We start from the raw sequence: 25892 nt of genomic DNA on the forward strand, positions 1-25892 counted from the left end.
CTTCTTTGTGTACCGCCACGGATTTACTGTCGGAGGATAGTTTACCCTGTCGCTCCGCTTCCCTCCCTTCCCCTCGCCTTTAAAGCCCCAGCGCCACATCCCCTTTAAAACCCGGCTGGCTTGTCCTCCTGTTAGAGCTCGCTCAGTCGCGCGCCCCCCCTCCCTCTCTCTTCCCTCCTTATGTCGAATTCGTCTCGCGCTGCCGCTGCCGCTGCCGCTGCCTTTGCCGCCGTTGTTATTCGCGTCTCCTCGGAGCCCGCGTGAAGGGGCGACCGCGAGGCTGCTCTCTCTGCCTCCGGCGCTGCCGCCGTCGCCGCCAGGGAGCCGTTGCCATGGCGGGGGGGCTGGCTCGCGCTGCACTCCGCGCCCTCCCCCCGCCCGTTGGGCTGGCGCTGCTGGCGCTGGTGCTCGGGGGCCAACGGGGGGCCCAAGGTGAGCGTCGGTGAGGTGGAAAAGGAGCCTGAAGCCAACATGGCGGCCAGCGCTTCGGCGCCGGGCTGGGCGTGGGAGGGTGAGGGAGACCCCCGCCCCGAGCGGGAACCTTGGGAGCACCTTCCTCCAGGTGTGTAGAGTGGCGGTCTGCGGGAACGTTAAAGGTGCTGCCGCCATGGCTTCCCAGGCCTGGAGGCGGGTGAGGGTGATCGACCGGGAGTCGGAGAGAATGAGGAAGTCGTCTCCCTTTTTCTTTCCCTCCGCCAGTATTCTGCCCTCTTCCTTAAGCCTTTCCCACAGGGTCGGTTGAGGCTGGGACGGGGGGGCGGTGTCCCGTGCAGAGGACTTGGGGCTGAGGTGCAGGGCCCGCGCGGGCTTGAGGTAGCGAGGTGCATGCAGGGAATGGGTAAGGTATGGCGGATAAGATGATGGAGGTGTGGGGGAGGAGAGGCTGGAGTTAAGGAATATTCTGGTAATTGAGGGTGGCATAGAAAAATCTTGGTTTGGCAAGGCAACCATCAGAACGTGTGTTTTGCTTTTGTTTCATTTTGAAGCTGGGGGAGGGGTTGCTTTGATCTTTTCGTGGTCTTCAGTTCTGTATCTGGGATGCTTTTGATGGGGTTGATGGAGATCACATGGCCAAGAAGCCAATGAGACTCATTGTTTTCATGAACTGTTGCAGATCACATTTTGTGATTAGCAGTTTTAAAAAAACAACCCTGAATGGGTACAGTAGCATTGAATTTTTAAAAAATAACAAAATCCTTAGTAAACAGAAACATGGTACTAGAAAGATGTATTAGGTTTGAGTTCTAAACCTTTTAAATTGGCTGTAAGCCAGTGGAGCTTTTCAAGCCTAATGACTGAAGATTCTGCTTTGCTGTCTCAAAAAAAAAATCCTCAAATAGGCAAAACTTAATTTTGTTTTTGCAGACTACTTTGCTAATATTTGCTTATAATATATTGTTTATATGTAATATAAAATACATTTCAAAAGAAAAGTGTAGGATGCTGCCTTAAAGGGCAAACTATAAATAAAGCTTTTGATGAGATATCTTTTTATCTATAGATACTTCCATTAGACAGCTGTCAAGCAAAATTAAGAAAAGTGAATGGCTAGAATTCTATTATATAAAGGCAGTCCTGTTTCTGATATGGTAAAAACCTGCATTGAATTTAGTCTAGATGAGTTTTGCCATATGGGTAACCTGGCTGGCTGAATACTTCAATATGTTCAAATTACTTGGTCAATTTGTAATGAGTTAGTCTATATTAGCCTTCAATTTTTCTTTCTCCCTGACAGCATGGATGACCAAAATTATGATCTGAGTGCACATATAGTCATTTAAACTAATTTAAGTCTGGGTACAGTTAATCTCTGCATGGAAGATTATCTGGAATCTACCTAATATATGCTGTGTTACATTTTATTTTGGGGGAAAGAGTGTATGAATCAAAGCATTTAACCAATTTTCCAGTAACAAAAGTAAACATGATTTATATGTGGAGTATAGAAAATGAATGGGGAGAAAATACACTCATAGATACGTTGGGATTATCAAGAAAGCCGAGAATGGAAGCTTCAATACAGGCAAAGAGAAAAGAAAGATGCTACTTCACACTGTGCAAAATGAGGACCAGCAATTTGGATAGGTTAATTCATGGGGATGGGGTGAGGGTAAATAATTTATGTTAGTCAGTATGGCTATAAATTTAAAGATTTAAAACTGATGCCTTCTTTACCATGTACTAAGAATATATGGGAAGTATTGCATTTATGTTTTCTAGGGGCATCTTACTGGGTGTTGTAGAAATACACTTTTAGGCTGAACCACTTTTGCATGCTTATGCTAAGGATTGGGGAAGGTCTGTCTGTTCCCTACCAAACAGTGCATTTATGATCTTCACAGTTCAGAAGGAAGTAACAAGAAGCAAAGAAAAACAAGATTGGTCATGGTCACATTATTTTCACTTAGTGATTGCTTCATTTAATGATTAAGTTATTAATGAGGACTACCTCTTATGAAAAGAATAATGTCATTTTAAAGAATAAATAAATTTATATTATCTAAAATTGCTTCAAAACAATAAAATTGTTGAATATGTTGGTTCTACCAAATTCACTAACTGGGTTCATACATCATCCTAAGACATAGTTTAACATTTACTTTTTTCCATAGGTCACTGTTGACATATAGTACAAAGTCAAAATCAGACTTCTAATGTTAACTTTTTAAATTGAAGATCTGCTTTTCTTACAAATATGTAAAAATAACCAGCAGTTTCAAAAATAAAATCATCAAGATGGTCAGCCACAAATATATTAGCTATATAACAGATACAAATTCAATTAGTCTTAGAATGTTTAGGATTTCATCCTGAAATGCTTGTTTAATATGGGTCTTTGTGAGTTTAGTAAACAAACTAGCATTATGCTATCTTGTCCCTTAAAGATGAATTTCTAGCAAATATTTTTTTGAAAAAAGCTAAAAGTTATATGATTAATAAATTCAGATTACAAGATATTCATAATCAGATTTTGGGGATAGTGACAGTAGTAGCTATCCAGCATGAACGATTAAGATTTTTTTCTTTTTTACTTTATAAGTCCTTTCAGTAGCTTTTAATTCCTTCAGTAGCTGCCTCCAAGAATGGCAGAGACTATAGTGAATGTTCTCTTTCTAAGAAGAACTAGAGATAAGATATTCAATTGTTTTAGATAGGATAAAAAATTATTTTTAATAATTTTAACTTTAATTACACTTAGGTGCCCAACAACAGATGAAAGTGAATTTTAGAAAATTACAGGTGCATTTATAGTTAAATAGCTGTCTATGAAAGTCCTCATGCAGATGAAGAAGTTTTGTCTTTGGTATTTCAGACTCCTTGGAAAAGCTTATATTGATTTCCTTGTAATTTATGCTTGTTCAGAAAGATAAACAGGAATGGGGAAATTGACTTGATTATTCTTTGATGGCTTTGTTTGGGTAGATGATTATTGTTTCCAGGAAATGCTGCTGCTTATTTTTATAATGTTTTTTGATAAAGTGCATGTGTTTCTGCAATGACTATACAGGTGTGTAAAACTATGCAAACAAAGCTTGATATATTTATCAGTGAATGAGATCAAGGAAGGAATTAATTCTGCCCAGTTACAGGTGAAGGGTATCAGTAAGTGAAAGTTATTTACAGAATGTATAGTAAACAGCAAGAACTGTGAAAGCTTATTCTTTCAGTTGTGTGTTTACAGGCATAATGTGCTTTTTGTTCCTTGCAGAGAAGGGCAGTTTTTAAACTCATTCTAGTTGCACTAGGTATATAAGGTTTTTTAAAAGTGTAAATTTAAACAATTTCAATATACAAAATATAGTTCAGGTTGATGTTTCCTAAGTTTGATTTCACATGATGTTTTCTTATCATATGATTAAGGAAGCTTTATGATGAAAAATCTACTCATTCCTTAAAGAAAAAAATTAAAACATTTTATTTATTTATTATTATTTATTTATTTATTGTAATTTTAGTAATTCTTAGAAGATGGATGTACATAGCTCAGATTGGTTTTGAATACAACAACATAATTTATGCTTTATAACTTTCCAAGAAAGGTACCATTTAAATGGAGGCTAAGTGCACTGTCCCAAAGAGCAGTGATATGTTAAAAACAACAATAATTCAGCTTGACAGGTAAATTTCTATTTCCCCATTTCTGGCAACTGGGCAGTTTGTGTACTATTGTGAATGAAGGCTTTGATGGGAGTGGCCTCAATTAAAACATCTTACAATATTCAGGGACTGTGGGAGTTGATTACCTTCTGCACAAATCAAGTGGGTTTATTGTCATCGTTGATTCGGAGTTCTTGCATTTCAAGAGGGCAGATAATAAAGGGATACCTTCTATGAGACCAGCTAAAAGAAGTCTGTTGAAAGGCAATGAAAACTGACATGGCAGCCCTGTAGTGATTTTTAGGCATTTTAGGCATAACTGCTGGGATTAAGAAACAATAAAATTGGAATCTATTCCTGAGATTCAGGAACAGCAATACCTGTTGGTAAAATTTATTTTAGAGAAACTGATTTAATCATCCAAAAGATTATGTATGTAATTGTAAATAAGACCATCCACAGATGAGCCAATCCTCAGAATTTCAACTGAAATACCATGAAATATGTTTCACTCTCATATAAGCTGATCCTTGAATTTTTAACCACAATGACAGGCAGGAAAATTGAAACTGTTAAATCATCGTTTACAAAATTGCTTTTTTAAGGCTGTAATGGACTATTAAAAATCTGAGCTATTGACCGCAGATAAGACATCCTCAAAATTCGGTTTGCATTTTGGAACCTAAAATTCTTGCTTATCAACAAATATGTATTAAGTATAAACAAAAAATTATTGGGGTTTTACTGTAGACAGAATATATATAAAAAAGGAAGTAATGTTTTAACACTGTTCTGTGTTGCGCTTTCTTCTGACTGATTGTGTGTGTGTGTGTGTGTGTGTGTGTGTGTGTGTGTGTATGCAGGAGTCCTGTTTCTACTGATTTTAGATTCTGATAGATGCTTTTCATTTTAAAAAATAAGATGAAGAATGCTGAATGGAACTTTGTACAATATAAAGCTATCATCTGCTTGTACATTGGCTTTAAGTTTAAAAAGGGGAAATCTAAAAGTTATTTCAAGATAATTATTAATATAACTCACACTATTAGCTCTGTAAGCTAATGAGTACATCTACAATTCAGAAGTATTCAGAACATTCAACATCTAGATTGAAAGGATATGCTTTTGCTTGTCATGTCCCACTCTTCTCAGTTCTGGTTTTATAGAAATTGGGTACTGCTAAGTTAATTTCATCCTTCATATTTATAAACTTTAATCACAGAATGTTTTTAAGTCTAATATAAATGCTGAGTGGGCTGCATTTAACTTGACTTCCTCTCATGAGCTTTTATTGGAGATTTGCTGCCAGATGCAGTTAATAGCTTAGAATGTTGCTTAAGTATTAACAGGCAAATATTTAAAGAAGAGCTAAAATATAAAAGTAATATTTCAGTAGGCAAATTATGTAGACCTAAAATGAAGATGCCTGGAATTATTCAAGTGAATAGATACGTTGTAGCAAGCTGTGGTCCACTTGTTTCACACAACTGCAGAAGTCTAGGAGGGGATGTGAGGGTGGCGGTCTATGAAGAGGAGCTTAACAGATAGATGTATCTGCTCTTAAATGAAACCTATTTCTGTTTATTTGCTGGAGTAATTTTAAAGACCTCTAAAGATGCAACCTTATATCAATTAATTGTGGATAAGCCACAAAACACAGTGGTTCTTTATTCTCAGGTGTATTTGTGTTTATCTAGAATTAAAAAGCAGAAGATAGGGACTCTGGTTGACACCAACTTGTAGTTTTAATTTAAATTTGTCATAGATCTCAGTTATAGTAACATTTCTAAATCTTGGATGTGGAAGAATATGAAGGTTTTTAAGGTCCTTTTGCCATCTGAAGCTTAATACTCGGCAACTAGAAAAAGAATGTATTCTGTCACAACTAAATTCCATTCCTGAAAAAGGCTTATTAGGCCTTTTTGGCATTGTGAAGGTTCTTATTCCACAGTGACTTGTAGCTGATTTTAGTCATGTGATGATTTAATTTTAAACTATTGATTTTTTTTTAGTACTCTTGCTGAATTTTTACTGAATTTTATCCTATTTAATGTATGGTATTTTAAAATCAATGCAACTCAAAGACACTTTTTTTGCTGGACAGCTAGTTTTAAATGTATCAATAAAAAGCACTTGTTTTGTTTATTGAAAAAAGAAAGAGAAAAAGGTGAGAATGGCCTTTATTTCCCCACCCAAATTTGTGTCATAACAAGTTGGTGTTCTGTCTGTGATTAAAGTACAGTGTCAGTTCATTTCAGCAAAAACGCATACCTTGTAGATCTCTTGTATAAGAACAAAGCTTTCATTCTGAGCTCTGAAGCTTAATGTTAAGCTTGTTTAAACAGCTTCTTCAGGGGTTGGGTCTGACTTGCAGCAGAATGTCAGACATAAGCATGCCAAATAGATATAAATACAATTCACAACAAGTTTGTCTTGCACCTTTTTTCCAGTGCATCTTATCAAAGGTGTAGATAAAGATCTTAATCAGCAAGCTCTCCTGATGATATCCAACCAGATTTTTTTATTTAATTATATTAAATTATATACTGAGGACTTCTACCTCCACCCTCTATTTAACTGCTAGAAAAAAGTATTTTTTGAATTTTGCATTTGTGTAGGGTTAGGATTTTTTAATGTTGGACTTGCTCAGACAACCTCAGCTACAGTCTGAATCATTTTGTTAAAAAAATATATAGACTTGCCTCATACATGCCTGTTGATTTATGAACATTCTCCAAGCTGAAATAATAGGGAGTCTGCTAGTTTGGTTTTAATGATGCAAAAAGATTCTTTCTTAGTCACTACCTAGGACTTGAAATGCCAAAATTGTCCCAATGCTTTTTTAACTGGTATTTGCTGGTCATCACTTCTTCCCTGGAAGGGTGGAAACTGATTTAGCTGATTGCTTCTTTAGATCGCCAGTACAAGATGATGTTGACAAAGGAAGGAATCTCATTGCATTGCCAGTTTAGGATATTTATTTAGCATTTCTTAAATTCCTAAGATTGTTGTACAAAAATTAAAAATTAAGATGGTATCTGTTAGCAGCTTCAGATTCTAATAGACATAGTGGAGAAGGAAGGAGAAGAAAAAAAATGTTTTAGAGCAACCGCTTCTTTACTGATCATTCTTCCTGGGTGAAAGATGGTGCTTTCATTATCCTTACCAAAGCTTTTTACCAGCGCAGAAGCCCAATTCATGCACTTATCTTCTTGGAGTCTTAACACCTTGCTTTCTGTTAAAAATCCAGATACATTGTGGTAGGCAAAAATACAACAAAAATTGTTTTGGAATACAGAGCAAACTTTCCATTCTGTGGTACATTCGATGCATGTTAATTATTGGAAGTGGAGTTCATGGTGCTTTGGGATCATTAGGTTATGGGAAGACTTCTCTAGAAAGTCTACATGTAGTCCTCGATTAATAACACAATTGAGCCCAACATTTGTTGCTAAGTGAAACACTGGTTAAGTCAATTTTGCCTTATTTTACGACCTTTCTTGCCATAGTTAAGTGAATCTGTAGTTAAGTTAGTATCATGGTTTTTAAGTGAATCTGGCTTCCCCATTGATTTTGCTTATCAGAAGGTCACAAAAGGGAATCTCATGACCCCGAGATACTGCAACTGTCATAAATGTGAGTCAGTTGCCAAGCTACCGAATGTAAATCACATGACCATGGACATGCTGCAATGGTTGTAAATGTGAAAGACAGCCATAAGTCACTTTTTTCAGTGCTGTTGTAACTTTGAATGGTCACTAAATGAACTGTTGTAAGTTGAGGACTACTTGTATTGTTTTTAATTTGGCATCTGCAAAATACTGTATAATTTTGACTCTGAGGAAAAGTAAGATGAAAGATGAAAATAAGATGAAAATAATAGGAAAAGGATATCAATCCTACCTATAGAATTATATTTCAAGTGTACATATTATATTTGAAGTATACATATCTTACATTCCTTTTATTACTAAGCGGCTGTTTCCATGTGGAAGACTTTTTGTACTTGATGCGGATATAGTGGTTAACCTACCCCTAAATATGGATTATGGTGATGTATTTTCCCCCCTCCAAATTGTAGACTAAATTTTTCAGAACTGATAAGTGTATACTGTTTCCCAGTCATTGGCTACTAGGCAAAGCTCTGGTTAATTATTAGTGGTATTTTGAGTTGCATTTGTGCCCCACCTTATTTTCAGTATTAAATCTAGACTAGGATAGTTTTCTTAGTCACTAAGATGGAGCCATCAGAAAATATTTAACTTTACCATTTCTAGTTAAAAGGAACAGCTTGGGCTTTATTCCTCTTCCGTGGAAGAAACACTTCTACACTATATTCTGAATCTGTAATACTATTGCAATCAGTAGTTTCTACTGCTTTTGATCCTTATAACTATATTCATGGACTTCCAGAAATCACATTTTTGTGTCTGTTAAGCTTTGTACTGTTTCATGTTAGTCTACCTTTTTTGTTTATTTCCAAATGTGAATATTTTTTCACACACATTCACATTTTATATATCATTTAAAACAAAATATTAGGAAATTCTTAATCTCTTTTCTAAAATATTTCTTAAATTTGTTAAGCCGACCAAGCAATATTGAAGCTGGTAATTTTTTTCTAATGAAATTTGCAGAATTAACCATAATCTAAAAGATACTTTCAAATCTAATTTGACTCTTAATGATTGCATCCATGCAGTTCCTGGGAGGTGTTTTGTAAGTGGTTTGCCATTACTTTCTTCCAATCAATAAGTTTTTCAAATTACCAAACAACTTTACAAGAAGTCGGATCCAAGTATAGCCAGCATTGTTTGGCTTCTGAGCTTTACTATGGTTACTTAGATTGTGTCATTTGCCAATAGCAAAATATGACTGGAGAGTCAGTTTGGAATAGTGGTTAAGGCATCAGGCTAGAAACCAGGAGACCATAAATTAGGCACAAATCCAACTGGATGACCTTTGCCAATTACTTTCTCTCAGCCTAGGAAGGAGTCAGTGGCAAATAACTTCGGAAAAATCTTGGCAAGAAACTTCAGGGGCTGTTCAGACAGTCTCCAAGAATTGGACACAAATAACATTTTATTATAAAAATGGTTCGATTGGGAAGAAATGAGATAAAGAATTTTATGTTTTTGAACTAGAGAGCTCATGTAGGCTTGTTTAAATGCTTAACTCTCCATCTTCATATGAGGTAGAAATCCTCAACAAATCAAACAGGATGAGCTGAGTATATGTGTTGCAAAAGGAAGAAAGGACAGTGGAAGCCAAATTGTGCATATAAATCGTGTGATAGCTGATGCTTACGATTTGGTGCCTATTATATAGGTATCACCCAGATTAAATCATCTGCTGCTATATTCTGTGCTAATTGAAGTTTCCAAGCAGTTGACAGTCCCAAGTAGCCCCATTATAATGCTCTAAGCACAAGGTAAGAAGGACATGAGTGACAGATGCTAAGGCATCCTATTCCAAGAAAGATTATTGCTGGAATACTAGATAAAGTGAGGCAAAAGTTCTGGCCATAGCTTTCACCTGGTGTTCATACTGAAGCTGTGAGTTCAAAAGAATGTTTAGATCACAGGCTTGCTCTTTTAGGGAGAATGCAGCCCCATCTAGAAATAAAATTGGAACTAATATATTTTGAGGATAAACAAGCCTGTCTTATGTTTCTGAAATTCAGTCTGAACTTCTTTTATCCTATCTAGTCCCTTACTCCTCCAAATGCCAAGTTGGGACCTTCATTATATCTTCTCATTGGAGATATTTAACAGGATATTATCAGCATATTGAAGATGCTTTACTCCAAATTAACATATGATAACTCACAACACTTTCTTACAGATGTCCAGTAGGAAAGAAGGAAGTCCAAGCTTTGAGACACTCCACGCAGGAATTGCCAGTAACTTCTCATCCCATTCCCTCCCCTCACCCATCACTTACAACAACCTCCTGGTTAGGAAAGAACAAAACCATAATACAGTGCCTCCAATATCCAGTCTTCCATAGATTGGAATAAGCAGTCCAGAACAGCATGATCAGTGGTATACAAATGCTATAGAAAGCCTGGTAGGACCAAAGGCCCACATTTGCCCTGGTCAGATTCTATTCTCACAAGAGTGGCCAGTACAGTTTCCTTCCCTTGCCTAGATCTGCAAACAGGCAAGATATCTAAATAATCTACTTCACTCAGGATCCTTTAAATCTGACATTCTACCATCTTCTTCACAACATTCCCCCCAAAAGAGTTGATTGGGACCAAGCAGAAGTAGTTCAACACAGATGGACCATCAGAGTAGTACTATTGGTATGCAACTGGCATTGATATGTAGGTAGTCACTGTCTTACTACTAATTGGAACTGGCAAGTTGGTTGTTGAGCAAAGCAGTCATTCAGTGACATGCCTACATGACCGTTTCACTCAAAAACAGCAACCTTGGCTTTCCCAGTTGCAGTCATTAAGTGGATGGAGGAAAAGAGATGACTGCCAAACAAGGGCAGACAGTTCCCCTCTGTGTATGGAAGAGAACTTCAGCAGGGGGCAGGGGCAGAGTGGAGAGGAACTCCTGTACTGGGCTGGAGAAAGGAGGCTCAGGTTTTTGTGATCTGAGACCATAGATTTGCTGGGACCATAGAGATTTGAGCTTTATTTCTCCAGCCTAGCACAGGAATTGTTCTTTCTCCTTGTGCAGAAGAGAACATTTGTGGGGTACAAGTGCAGAACTTGGGTCTTTGGGATCCCCACTTCGTTTCTTCAGCCCAGTGTAGAAGTTCCTTTCTTCCATGCACACAAAGGAATTCCTGCACTGGACTGGAGAAATAAAGCTTGGATCTTTGTGGTCCACTTAAACTTATTTTAAGATTAATTTCTTAGTTAATATTGAGTCAGCATAACTTGATGGCCAAACAAGAGAGGAAAACTGTTCAAAAACATACTCCTTATCTTAACAAAAATTTGGGGGAAGTGCCTACTGTGTTTTATCCAGTTTCTTTGCATTTTCGATAAGCTTTTGACAGACTTATTGTCAGAAATAGATTAGCTTAATAACTCATTGCAATCCAAACCTTAAATGGACTGTCTGATTCTTTTTCACAATAAAATAACATTTATCCTGTATTGTGGTTGGAATGCATAGCGTCTCTCCATCTTGGAACACTAAATTTTATTTGTTCAGTTCCTTTTTTACCCAGTCCCCAAACAGAAAGGATATCTGCCTATAGCAGACAGCAAGGTTGATGTATGTTTATGTCTATGTTTATTTTTCGTAAGCTATTTTTATAGGAAACCATGTTTAACTTTTCCCTTTAGTTTGTAGATTGGCTTACATAAACAAAAATCCACATTTAATGAATAATATATTTGCTATTTGATCATGCAGTCATTTTCCTGCAACATATTAAAGCTATATGAGGGGGAAACAAAGTTGGAGGTGTAAAAATGAGATTATTTTAATCATAGCCAATAATTACTTGTCTTAATGGATAATTTTCTGCAAAAATCTCACACTAAAGCTTTTACTATAGTGGTAATAGTGAGAAGTATGTTTCTTCATGTCACTGCTTCTTGTAGTATCTAGAATATTTCCTTTTAATTGTCATTCCAAAAACACTTAACTTGGCAAACATGTTTATTGCTTCAAATCATGTGATGGCTCTCTTTTATTATTGTTTTGATGCTATAAGAATGTGTCTGTTTCAGTATATATAAAGGCAAATTGTAGAAGGCATACCAGTGTCCGTAAAGAAGCAATAAACTAGTACTTCATAACTACAGATGCTTACAGAGTGTGTTTACAATTCAGGAAAGTATATAGAAGACCATAATAAACTCTATTGAGGATGTTGTGAAGAGATATGATGTAATCTTGTGATCTTCTTGATTTATAGCACTCTCTTGTTTGGAATGGGAAACCATTTTTTCCTTTGTTTAGATAAATCTAACTTTTTGCATTAAGCTGTCCAACAGGTATGTACATGCTCTTTATTCCCTCTGGGAAACAGAATTTGCTGACTATTGTAGAAAGTATGTTTCTTAGGTTCACAGACCTTTTTCCTTGACATTACTAAATTTATCCTCACTGCTTAGATTTAGTTTGATTGTCTTTTCTGTGTACCTTGACAGAGGAATTATTTTTGCTCAAAAGCTGAAATTTGATAGCTGCTTTGTAGTTGATTAAAAAGCAGAATCTAGTTGTTTTCCAGTGTCATAGCAAATGGATATTGACTTGTAGAAAGCAAGTGACATTTCACAACATTTGAACTGAAATTATGTGCAGTATTGGCAAATATTTGTTCCCAAGCCTGATTTTTCTGGCATTGAACCATTGGCAGAGGGGGAATTAATTATTGCTGTGCATATTAATTTTTTCTTTTCCTGCCATTACATAGTGTTATACCAGACAGATTCATGGAAGTTATCACGATATCTAGTAGCAATATCATTTAGGTGGGAGAATGAAGGTGTGTGTGTGTGTGTGTGTGTGTGTGTGTATATATATATATATATATATATATATATTCTTACGTTTTCGTGGGTACTTACATGTACGGCATTCAGCTTTGTTCAGGTATTTTCCCACGTCATTGTAGTTGTGCTTTTAAAGTTGTAGCGACGTTTCAGCAGAATCTCATCTGCCATCATCAGGCATCAGACTCAAGCCTGACTCACAGATGAACACTATACAGAAGCCTGATGATGGCAGATGAGATTCTGCTGAAACATCGCTACAACTTTAAAAACACAACTACAATGACGTGGGAAAATACCCGAACAAAGCTGAATGCCATAAATAAATAAATATATATATATATATATATATATATATATATATCAAGTAGCCCTTTTTTATAATTCTCCTATAAAATTCCTTTTCTTCTCCATAACTTATAAGCAAGTCTTCCTCCCTCACACATAGATTTGTGTTATGAGGGAGAGATAATGTTACTAATTTTTGCAATATAGTTCTCCATTTACATGAGATTTTGTAACAAGAGGAATAACATAATTTAAATTATAATTGCTGGTGGGTTTTTTTGTACAAGTAGCACTTGACTTACAACCACAATTGAGTCCAACATTTTTGTTGCTAAGTGAAACACATAAGTGAATTTTATCCCATTTTACAACCTTTCTTGTCACAGTTGTTAAGTGAATCTGTATTTGTTACGTTAATATCACGTTTATGAAGTTAATCTGGCTTCCCCATTGACTTATCAGAAGGTCCCTTCCCTTCTGCTTATCAGAAGGTCACAAAAGGGGAGGGATCACGCGACACAATGTTTGTAACTGGAAAAACAGTCATAAGTCACTTTTTACAGTGTTGCTGTAATTTTGAATAATCACTATGAACTGTTGTAAGTTGAGGACTACCTTTAGAGTTTTTCTTTGGGTTTTTTGTGTCCTCCACTCATAGTTGCCTCCTGGACAAGTTATCTGCAATTTCATTGGCAAGGTTTTATCAGAAATGGTTTGCCATTGCCTTTTTTACCAGGGCCGAGAGAAAATCACTGATCCAGCTTCTGGATGATTATCTAGATTCACGACTTAATACAGGACTAGAGCTCATGGTCTGCTGGTTTTTACCTTGGTACCTTGATCACTATCCAAACTGGCTCTCTGTAATAGCTGTTACGTCTTACTAATGTATGCAGAAGTTAAATTGAAATACAGATATAAATAATAAAAATATCCTTGAATCAAGCTTGATTTCTAATCCTTCCAATGATATATTCAAGTAATTTTCTAAGTAATGGCCTGGAAATTGTCAATGCCATCAGCTGAATTTTTCTTCTAAAGAGTTTCCGTTTTAGCTTACAACCTTGGTATTTCCTGATAGTTTCCTATTGAAGTATTAATCAAGCCTGACCTTACTTAGCTACCAAACCCAGGAAAGGTTAGCCAACTGTTACCATTTGCTGACACATGTAAATAATAATACCCATGCATAAATGTATTGAGTTATATTTACTTGCATATTTATCTAAAAAACAGTAATCCTTACAAATAACTTTATAGATTGTATTTTAATATTTGAAAATTTTCTCATACTGTTGAGATATCACATTCACTTCTCTAAACCACATGCAATAGGATAAATGTTGTTTTCTCTTTAGTATGTCAATTTCATAACCTGTTTTTATCTAACCACCATTTGCTATGGCATTGAATCAAGCAAATTATTATTGTTGTTAACCTCAAACTGTGGGTTAAAGTGGTTTTGTGGTCTACAATTTGAAATTGTTACTAAGCGTAATTTGGTCAGTTAGGATATAAGTACAGTTGGAAGAAACTAAAATACAGGAGAATACTGGTGTTTGAGAAGAAGAGAGGAAAGTGAGAATTTTTAAGTACTTGAAGTAAGTACCTTAGTAAACCATTCAGATTTGGCCCCAACCAAATGAATTTTTAGTCATGTAAGATAAGCCAACATCAATATCAGTACATTCATAGAATAAGGTTTATTCTAAACTACCTAGTATATTCATGACAGGCTAAATTTTCAGTTGCAGTGACCCTTCTTTCTCCTATAAAGGATTGTTAATCTATAGTAAATCAAAACAAATCTGTCTTGAACTGATCTTGACTGCTGGTGATTTCATGTGCATATATATGTAGCTTCTTTTTTTTTAATAGTTTGGGAATACCTTGCCATTCCCTTATTCTAGGATTTTTTTTCACTTTTCAGGATAGCCTACAGGACTAAGATTTCCTAGTGATCTTTCATCCAAGAAACCTGACTCTGTTTACCTTTCTAAGTGCAGCCTTTGTAATATATATATAAGTATAAGTTACAGATAGTTGTGACAAAGCTAAAGGCTAAAGTGGCTGGAATTTGCATTATTTCAGGATTGGATAGCTCTTGGTTTCTTTTTGCCACCTCACAAAACAAGCTTGAATCTACAGCATTTTTCTTTGTTCTTTGGCCCCAGTAAAATAGAGAGAGGGAAGAAAATACCGCTGCATTTGTTTATTTTGTTTAAATATTTTATGTATTTGCAAATTAATTATTAAAATATATTAATTTGTCTGCATATAGCCTTCATCATTTTTAAAAGAAGACTTATTTTTATTCTAGAGAATTGATGGTTGCCTTGGATAACTTTGTTTTTCTAGATGGTGAGGAACTAGTTGCTGAATCTTTCATTTCAGATATTCAGTTTGAATCCTGATTGGTTATTGATATTCATGCCAATGTTTGAACCTTCTCTTTTCAAGACAAGTTCAGTGGAAATTATTTTGCATGTTCATTTCAGTAGATTTTCTTTAATCCTATTAAAATTCAGCTCACTTGCCACAAACAGAACTGCATCGATAGACTTGATGCTTTCAATCTTTAAAAAGTCAGATGGAACAGAAACATTGCTAACACAGATGTATTACTGGCCTTTGTCTAACAGGATTTTTAATACTGATGGTCCTTCATTGCAATAGATGGAATATCTTTGAGTTATTCAAAAATATTTTGTTTTATAGTTCAAGTGTAAAGAAATTAAGTACCTACTTGGTACTTCTAATATCAGAGACAGGTTTCCTTCAAAACTGAATGGACAGAATAACCTTGAAATATGAATCTGCATTCTGTAGAAAGCAGGTGTGCATAAGAGAAATGAGTTTGTCTTATTCTAGGACATTGAAACATCAGAACTACAGCGAATAGACATTGATTATTTGTTCTATAGGCTTCTCACAGAGAGGAAGCCTGTGGAATAAAAACATTGTTCATATAATATTGACCTAATTTTGTTCAAAATATTTTGCAAATGTCATTTGTATTACTTTAAACTCTTAATGGCTCTATTAAACCTAGAAATAATATATAGTTTCATTTCAAAGGTAATACAATTCCAATTAATCCTTCTTGTAAGTAGTTTGTCACACAGAATTATTTTTCTCTTTATTCAGCTTTATTGTGTTTGTGCTCTGACTGCAATCAAGCCAATGCCACATGCGAAACAGATGGTGCCTGTATGGTCTCAATAACAAATGTGAATGGAATGAAGCATCACACCCGGACATGTATTCCTGAAGTAAAGTTGATTCCTGCTGGAAAACCATTTTTCTGCCTTAGTTCAGAAGCTGTACGCAACACACATTGTTGCTACTTTGACTACTGTAACAAAATCGATCTTATGGTACCCAGTGGTAAGTACAGTAGATTGAATATGAGAATATTATGTCAGTCTTTATAGGCAATTAAAGCAAGTCTGATTATTTTTATGCTGTAGTTATATCAGCCACAATATGTCCTGGTAATTATTTAATTATTATTTATTTCTTCAATTTAAATAGCTTCCCATCTCAAATTCATTGGGGTCCACTAACAGTGTTAAAAGAATGCATATAAATTTAATTAATTAAGAAGAAAAAATAAAAATAAAAGCCATTGTAAAAAAAAGCCATCAATCACAAGTCAATATAAGCAGTGTATGGTCTCAACCCCAATTTCTGACCCCTAGATTTGATGATAAAACTAATTCTTCAAGGGCTTACAAAGCAGCTGATAGGGTCCAGAGCCAATTTATTCTCCAGCATGCCTTTGGGATAATCCACACATACGGGTTGAATCTGCCTTTCTGCCCAGAGACTGAGTCATCCATCTTTGCCACACCTCTTCCTGTTGGGGCAGGAAGCCCCCTAGCCCCAGTCACGACTCAGTCTTTCCCCTATAGAGACATGGCAAAGGTTGGCTCCAACAATTTCAGCAGAAGCAGCAGTTTAAAGTGTGGATTCTCCCAAAGGTTTGTAAAAAACTCCCAACGAAGTATCCAAATCACCGTAAACAGGCAGCAAGTGGAACTTCTGCCTGGTCCATTTTTCGTAGCCCCCCTGAACTACCAATTGAAGGCCTAACAGCCCAGGCAGTCAAGGGGGGAGCCCCAAAACAATCCCCCACCCCCGGGGGGGCACTGAAGCTGTGATTGCCCCCAGCATGTCATAGAGCTCCCAGGCATAACCGGGTAGCTTCAGAACAGCCGCTTTCATTTTCAAGGTCTCCAGCTGATTTTGGGGACAGGTGGTAGCCATTTTGGCAGCATGACGAGTTGTGCAGGCTATCCAGGAGACTGGTAGGGCCGCCACTGCTACAGCCCAGAGAAGGCTTCCAGGCCTGGAATTCCCCTTGGTGCAGCAGGATTGGATGATTGAGAGAGTTCTCCTCCCTGCAAACTGGACATTAGCAGCATGGCTGACCAAGGCAGCATGGAGTCCATGAGTACAAAGCGATCCAAGCAGAGTCCCAGGAAGGCCAGGTCTGCAAGTAAGGAGGCTGCTAATAAGATAAAGGCAAAGGCTCTTTACTCCACAAAGCCCACAAGAGCAGAAGAAAGGAGGCAAGAGCGTTGGAAAAGCTTCAGAGCTCAGAAGCAAGCAAACCAGGAGAGGTATACCCCCCTCCCACCAGCCAAGGCCTGTTAGCCCCCTCCCTCAGCAGCCATTAGCACAGGACTTGTCTGCAGGGCTTGGTCACCAGAGGGAGGTAGGGAGCAGGAATTTATCCCTCCTGCTGAGAAAATCCAAACGTAGAGATTTCCTTTTGATTGCATGCTTCCTTGTCCTGAAGATTTGCAGATCAGGGACAGGACTGGAACACCTGAGGCTACTTTTACTCCAACTGCAGCAAGGATGCACTCAGCAGATAGGGTGGCCCTGAATTATGAGAGGATCTTAAGGCCCTTATTGCTCAGGCCATTTCTCATGGGGTAGGCTCCTCCCTGAGGGAGAGGAGCCAGTCTTCTTCCCCAAGATCTGATCCCCAGCCATTGCAGCCAGTATAATACCAGGCCTCCATGGATTTTTCCAGGCACCAGAGGGAGGCTTCTCCAGCCCACTCCATCAGAAACAGGGCATCTGGGAGGGAGAAGGTAATTCAGGGGGAGCAGGGGTTCTCATCAGATGAGGACATGTCACCTGATCCACCCCATTCACAGGACTGTTTAAATCCTTCCTCCACAAGACTAGGACCACTGCCCAAATTGATCCTTCACCCACTATACCAACTGCTTCACCTGATACTCAGGAACCCAACGGCAGGGTTTTTTCTGAGCCTACAATTCTCCAACAGGATATTCCTTGTCCCTAGTTATTTTTGGACATAGTTCAGAGATAATGGGCACAACCTGGATCCTTCCCCACTCCGGGGGGCAATGATAAAACATTTTTCAATATGGCTTCTCTCCTCTCCAAGTCACTTCAACTTCCCTCTCTGGAAAAACCTTTGGTGTCCTTGGTCTCTCCCTCTGCAATATCAGGTGACATAGCAGAGGCCCTTAAGATGGAGGACAAAAAGGCGGAACAAAATTTCCGCAGAACACACCAGGCCAACGCCTGGGTGGTTAAAGCAGCTGCGGCCACCTCCTTTTTCACTAGGACATCCCTTCTCTGGCTTCGCCAATTACAGGCTAGGATTCCCCCAAGGAAATCAGGATGCATCAGGACGTCAACAAACTGGTGGTGGAGTTTGTGTGCAATTTTCAGAAAAATAGTTTATTTTAAACCTTGAATTCTCTGGAAATATCTAATTAGCCTGAGATGTTAGAACTGGATTTTTGTCAATGAAGATTGAATTTTAAAAGCTGAAATTGTATTTAATGTTTAAGGGATTATTTGGAAAAGTATATTACTACATCTGTTTATGGTATCATTTTGTATCAAAACTAATAGAAATTGGTGAAAGTACAGCTATATGAAATAATCAGTTGAACTTCTAATTAAATGTCACTTTCCATCATATTATAAAATCACAGTCAGGCAGGTTTTTAAAAGCCCTATTCATTAGCTAGGTTGCAATATTAAATTCTATGAATTAAATTCTATGGTAATACTATGATAGTCTCTCTTTATATGTAAAAGGTAAGAAATATTGTTGGGGAAGGGTTTGACTCCCCCTTGTGACAATACATTTCATTGCAAAATGTTTATTTTTATCTAAAGATTAGACTGCATGAGTGATTTCCAAAAAAAAATCTGCATTTAGAATATATGGAAATCTTTAACAAAAATTACTAATATACTGTATAATGAATAAAACATTTCACAAGATTATTCCTTAATAGTTAGGGATGATGAAATGGAAAATAGAAAGCAATGCTTAATACTATTTAAATAATCTTTGGAAGTATAGTGGAGTCTTTTGTCTTTTGAATTAAATACTCAAGCTGATGTAAGCTTAATTCTGTTTCCATAAGCTATATTAACAAAAAGTCTCCACTGACAAATATGTTCCTACTAGAGATTCTCAATCTTGGGGAGACATTGCTTTTATTATATGTAGTTATATCTTCATATATATTAAATAAAAGCAGTGAGAAGAATTAGAGTTTCAGTAATGAAATAATAGTGTTAACTTTCAACAGGAATATAGTAGGGTCATGAAAGAAGAAAGGTGTATTTTCTTATTTTGAGACAATGTTCTGTTTATCGGCAACCTGGGGAAATGATAGGGAGAAAATTTTAAACTACTAAAAACATTATTTCATCTTATTTGGTCTTTGCTGTTTGCAGTTACTTGTTTATATGTAATGCTAAACAGAAATTTCATATTATGAACATGAATCCCGATTTTCTGTTTTTGGTGCAACAGCAATGGGGGAATTCCATTTTTTTAATCAGTAAAAATAAATGTTTCTGATTTCATTGTACTGAAGTACGTGCATCCCTGAGATTCTAAGCCAGTGTCAATTTCTTTAAGTGTTTACCCTTACTTTTCAACTGTATACTTTCAAATCTATTAAATGTAGACCTATTGCTTTTTTTTTAACCCTTAGCTATATACTGGGTTTGAATGCGAAGCTTTTCTTTCTTGTCTTCCCTCTCCAGGACATTGGAAGGATAATGAAACTTCTTCAATCTGGGGACCTGTGGAGCTGGTGGCTGTCATTGCAGGACCAGTCTTTCTTGTGTTCATCATTATGATTATATACGTTTTTGTCTTCAATCACCATCCACGTGTGTACCACAATCGTCAGCGATTGGACATGGAGGATCCCTCTTGTGAGATGTGTCTATCGAAGGATAAGACTCTGCAAGATCTAGTCTATGATTTGTCTACTTCTGGCTCTGGCTCAGGTATACTGTGTCTATTAAATAAAGATGTTCAGCTTTTTTATTATAAACGTCAATATATAAATGGTAATCTGTAGTATTAACCTATGAATATCCATGCCTCCTAGAGTTTTTGCACAACTTCCACCTAAATGGCTACCTAATGTTTTATTTGTACTGGAGTGTTTGCCACAAACTGTAGCTGCAAGATATTAAAAGCTAAAATTACACTTCAGAATAATTCATTTGTCTCCAAAGCATGCAATTCATGCTTTAAATAAGTTGTACAGAGCTACAGGTAACTTAAATTTGAAATCAAGGAGATACAGTGTTCTATTAGTACTGTTTCTACTAAAGTTAGTGATAAGAATGTTAACAAACAAGATGAAATATTAGTAATTAATAACAATGTTATTCTTTTACAAAACTATTACATTTCAATAAATGAGAAAATACAAAAGAACAAAACATTAAGAAAGAAAACGTGAGAGTCAAGAAAATCTAATACAGGAGGAAAAATATAAAAAATCAGAGAAGAGAATAGCTTCTGGCTTTCTTTGATATAGCTACAAATATAAAGTATGGTAATCTTTTACTCTAAATTTCATCATAATACACTGTACTTCTATAGTTATCAACATTTATAATAATAAAATCCCAAAATAAAATTTTTATTGCTTTCAGTTTCAAGTAAAAAATCTTAAAGTGGTTTTCAAAGAGAAACAAAGCTAGATAAACTCATCTCTTTGATCAAAGCAGTTAATTTTGCCATTTCCTTCAGTTCCATAAATTTTCACTGTTTGTTCTTCTTTTGTAAGAATTTGTAAACCCTTCCACCTCAGTGCAAGCAACAGTTTTGCTGATACCTTATATAAAAACAAAGTTCTGTTTTCCTTCAGTTTGTCCATCAAACCTGAAAGCAAAATTTCTTATTTCAATTGTATATTTATTTTATGAATTATCTGAATTTAAGTACATAATCTGATCCCAATATTTCTTAGCTTTCTTATAAGTCTATCAAAAATGATAAAAAGTACTTTAACACTGATTGCATTTCCAACATATATTTTCCAACATACCTTTGATAATTTATCCAGTATTAATACCAATGATACATTATCATGTAGAAATTCTCTTTCAAATTATATTTCAATATAATTTCTTTCAGTGTATATATTTATTGTGTTTTATCAATGAGAATAAATACAAAACAAAAAAAACAAATGTCCAACAGTAACAACAATGATTTGTATGCAAAAAAAGAGAAAAGAGACCAAAACATCCAACATTAAACCTAAAAAATTCCTGTATTTCATTTTTCTTTTCAGCATCCAATCAATGTAATTTCAATCCTTGACTCCATATATTTCCCCTACTGATCAAGCATTATATTGTATCCAAACTGTTTTGTCCATGTGATTATACAATCTTTAAGCTAATCAACTTCTGTATAAACTTTTATTAAATTTATGCATCTTAGCAACATCACATTCATCAATCTAATTCAAAGTCAAGTTTCTCATTTGCAAAATCATAGTTTTTATCCAATTTAAACTTTTTATCACCAAGCATAATCGCTGACAGATATGAACTTCCTTTATCAGTTCTTCTCTTGAATTTAATTTAGATAAGTCGACCAGATTCCTATGACTATCATTTCTGTTTTGAAAAAGGTTTCTTGAGGGACAACAATAGAGGAGTTTTAGGGAAGTCATTCTTGGATTATACTTATTCCAAACCCTCAATTTGGCATGCCTAATAAAGTGATTGGGGTGGGTGGGTACAGTGACCAAGCAGTTACGACAATGGGCTTGTCAACCAGAAAGCTGATAATTTGAGACCTAAGTACATGTGACAGAGTTACTCACTTCAGCTCCTGCCCATCTTTGCCGTTCAAAAGCATATAGACACAAGTAGTTTAAAAGGTACCAATTTGGTTGGAAAGTAATGTTCTGTACACCTCTGTGTATAGTCATGGCAGCCACATGACCACAGAAGCGTCTTCAGAAAATGGTGGCTCTTAGGCTGTGAATTGAAGATGAGCAGCACCCCCTAGAATCAGGCACGACTGACTGGCAGGGAAAATATTTTACCATTTTAATAAATATTAATATCAGTATTGTCCAAAACAAAAATAGCATCCTGGGAAAAAATTCTTCTTAATTACAGAAATTATACCCAACAAAAACAGATGTATTTGCCCCACCTCAATAAATCTTTTTTAACATCATTCCACACTTTCCCATAGTTATTCTGAACCCACATACAATTTATGTTAGTCAATGTAATCACCAAATATTTAAAATTCATCTCAATTTTAAAACTAATCTTGTACATTCATTTTTTAACTATCTTTGTTTTTTATTTACTACTGTCTTATACTTTTATCAGGGTTTTCTGGAATAGCTCCAAGTCTTAAAAACTTTGTTTCAGTAACATAATATTACCTAGTCTTCTATCCAGCTAAGCATCTCTAGGCCCCATTCTATTTTCCAGAAAGTCCATTTTGTCATTCACTTGTTTAACTTTGCCAGTAATTCAACTTATTGTCCAGTTGTTTCTCCAGCATCTCAAATGTATCTCCTATAGATTGTGTCACTTTTATTGTCAATTCTTCAAACACAATCCTAAAGAATTCCAATTCTTCAGGTCCAAATGCTTTCTTTCTTTCTTTCTTTTTTTTGAGCCAGTCAATGATAAACTGATTACTTAAGAGCCTTAGTGGTGCAGTGGTTATAATGCAGTATTGCAGACTAATTTTGTTCAGTTCTCACCAGCTCAAGATTGACTCAACCTTCCATCTTCCGAGATCAGTAAAATGAGGATCCAGATTGTTGGGAGCAATATGCTGACTCTGTAAACTCCTTAGAGAGGGCTGTAAAGCACTATGAAGTGGTATATAAGTCTTAGTGAAAGTGCTATTTATAAATTCAGTTGATCTGTGGACTCTAGTGAATAGCACCATCTAGTGTCTAAAAATAAATATAAAGCGAAAGGTAACAGAAAACTACTCGGAGTCCATTTCAGTCAGCACAGGATTAAGTAGAAAAATGAGGTGTTCTCATGAGAGCACGCCACAAGTTGTCCAAGTTCCAATTCCACAGGTATAGATTTGCCAAAACAGTTAGTTTTAATCAATTTTAAAAATCCCCATGTTTCTTTTTTAAGAAAGCAAGTAGTACTAATGTTTAGAATCCAATATCCAGATCCAATTTTTAAATTACAGTAAAAGAAAAACTTAGAAGCTTCAAAACAAAATATTTTGCAATTAGTTGATGAGTTGAGTAAAGAGGTTCAGTTTACATCAAGTTTGAAGGTGTGGTGTACTGAAAAAAAGACACTAGAACTGACATACATATTCATTCATTTCTAAAATATCTATTTTTTAATCTAAGAAAGGTCTCAAAGGTGCTTTTTCAAGAGGCAACTGGACTTTGTTTTTCTTGGAAGACGTTTCACTTCTCATCCGAGAAGCTTCTTCAGTACTGACCGGATGGTAGGGAATGGAAGTATACTCCTTGCAGACAGCTGGTCATTGGCATCCTTTTAGAAAGTAGTTGAGGCCACTTGGTGGTTATCTGTGTCTTCAGGGTCACCTGAGTAGTGCGAATATTCCCATTTTTTGGGGCGGGGGGGAAATGTTACATTGATATCTTGTATAATTATATCAGATGTGTGTATACTTGAAGGATGATAAAATCAAGGTGAGCTTACTGTTCTTGTCATTGTCTTTTGCTTTGTTTTCATTCTCTGCTTTCAGGCTTACCACTGTTTGTCCAGCGTACTGTGGCACGAACAATTGTCCTCCAAGAAATCATTGGCAAAGGTCGTTTTGGGGAAGTGTGGCGTGGGCGATGGCGTGGTGGTGATGTAGCTGTGAAAATTTTCTCATCACGGGAAGAGCGATCATGGTTTAGAGAAGCTGAAATCTATCAAACAGTCATGTTGCGCCATGAGAACATTCTGGGATTTATTGCTGCAGACAACAAAGGTATTTTGCTGCTTTGATGCTCCAGTAAACAAATACTTCAATTGCCTTTGAAGCCTAATATTGATGTACAATAGGTTCACATTTTGCACTAAAATCTAATTTTCCTTTTTTTAAATGTGTGATTTAGCATGTACTACAAAAAGATCACCTGTCTCTTAGCATGATCTGTAAATATGCTTTGAGGTTAGTGGCTTCTTGGCTTATTCCAGGTGTTCCTTACCCATACGCCTTACCAATTTGCAGAGTATGGCAAAACAATTTTAAAATGAAAAAAAAAAGTCAGAAAACACAATGGCTACCTTTGCTTGTTCATAGGCTTGACTCTGAACTATTTATAGCTGTGTTTAAAACTACAACTAAATGCGATTTTGAATTCAGTTATTGTGTATTAATGATATAGCAATAGCTATTATATGCTGCTTTGAATTAAAACCCAATTAATAGGCTGCATGATTATTTAGCAGTAGTGATAAAGTTTGTATATCTGTTGGCTGTATTGATACAATATCCTAAAATATTATAGAACATTTTATATGCTAGGAAACTAGAAATAGTAACAGAGAGTTTTGGCAGGTAATTTTTGGGGAGAGGAGCTTGAATAGAAATAAACATTTACATTTAGTTAAGAAATGGGGATGTAAACATTGAAGAAAAAAAGAACAATATCAGATAGGACTTAAGAGTAAGAGGGAATGCATATTGAGAATAGGAAGAGGTGGCTGGGGGAACTTGAAACACTGGGGAATTGTCAAAAATCCAAGGTGGTAATGAATATGTTAAAGTTTACATACAGGAGAACAGCAAGGATAATTTTTGGTCATCAAAATAGACTGAGATGCTGTATAATTAAAAAGTTATCTCTTATGGATTTCATAAACGGTATAGGGATTACTTTATTATCCCGACCTAAAATATTCAAGAATGTTAGCCCTTAGGTATTTAAATAAATTGAATTACAAACATTGATTTGAGCTAAACATCTATCATGAAGGAGGAAAGATATCAACTTTAGACCTATATCTTTCTTAAATAGAGACTCAATCAGAAGTGCGTAAGAAATTGATAAACATCTATCATGAAGGAGGAAAGATATCAACTTTAGACCTATATCTTTCTTAAATAGAGACTCAATCAGAAGTGCGTAAGAAATTGATATGATGAATTGTTAATCAATTGTTAATTGTTAATCTCTCAGTCTACTCACACCATCGCAGAGACAGCTTTATCCAGGAAAAAATACAACTGCAATAATGGCTTAGACTGCAGGATGCCGTGAAAAGCATCCTGCACTTTCTTTCACATAAACTGCACCGTTTTTAGCTTCTAGTAAGCAACTATTATAAGAAAAAGGAACTGGTCATGTTAACATAATTGCACTATGTAATTCAACGTATGATTGACAATTTCCTGTCTATATTATCTTTTTCCTTGGGATGGCAACTAGTTCTTGAAGTTTAATTGATTACTTTCATAGAAGTAATTTTTTATCAGATCTACATTTGAAACTGGAAAAAAATAATCTCACAAAACTCTTAGTTTCTGAACTTTACCACCTTTGGGATTGTCTCTTATTGTTTCTTTTATTTCTTTGCCTTGAATGTGAATGCGAGACATTCTAACAAAATATGATTGATGATGGTTTGGTGCTACATTAGCTCTTAAGATTCGCTTCCTTCACTCTGTTCATTATATTTCCATACCTGGAAACATATCCAGTCAGAAAATAGAAACCAAAATTGAGAAACTGATCTGATCTTGTGCAGT

At 36.0% G+C, this 25892-nt stretch overlaps 1 protein-coding gene across 2 annotated transcripts in view; it reads left to right on the plus strand.

Annotated features, from left to right (window-relative positions):
* The first annotated feature begins 97 nt into the window (after positions 1–97).
* ACVR1B (activin A receptor type 1B) overlaps positions 98–25892 on the plus strand; it is a 34850-nt gene continuing 9055 nt past the window's right edge. Inside the window, exons 1-4 of one of the 2 annotated variants that reach the window (XM_087925186.1) lie at positions 98–432; positions 16001–16240; positions 19913–20161; positions 23898–24128. In XM_087925186.1, the coding sequence (XP_087781312.1) occupies positions 333–432; positions 16001–16240; positions 19913–20161; positions 23898–24128 (820 nt within the window). In that variant the 5' untranslated portion in view covers positions 98–332. Of the gene's footprint in view, positions 563–16000; positions 16241–19912; positions 20162–23897; positions 24129–25892 lie in introns of both variants that reach the window. The other variant, XM_087925184.1, reaches the window with a different exon arrangement.

This window comes from Pseudonaja textilis, chromosome 2 (genome assembly GCF_049901715.1).
Source record: "Pseudonaja textilis isolate UNSWEBS1 chromosome 2, rPseTex1.2, whole genome shotgun sequence".
In the NCBI taxonomy this organism is placed as follows: Eukaryota; Metazoa; Chordata; class Lepidosauria; order Squamata; family Elapidae; genus Pseudonaja; species Pseudonaja textilis.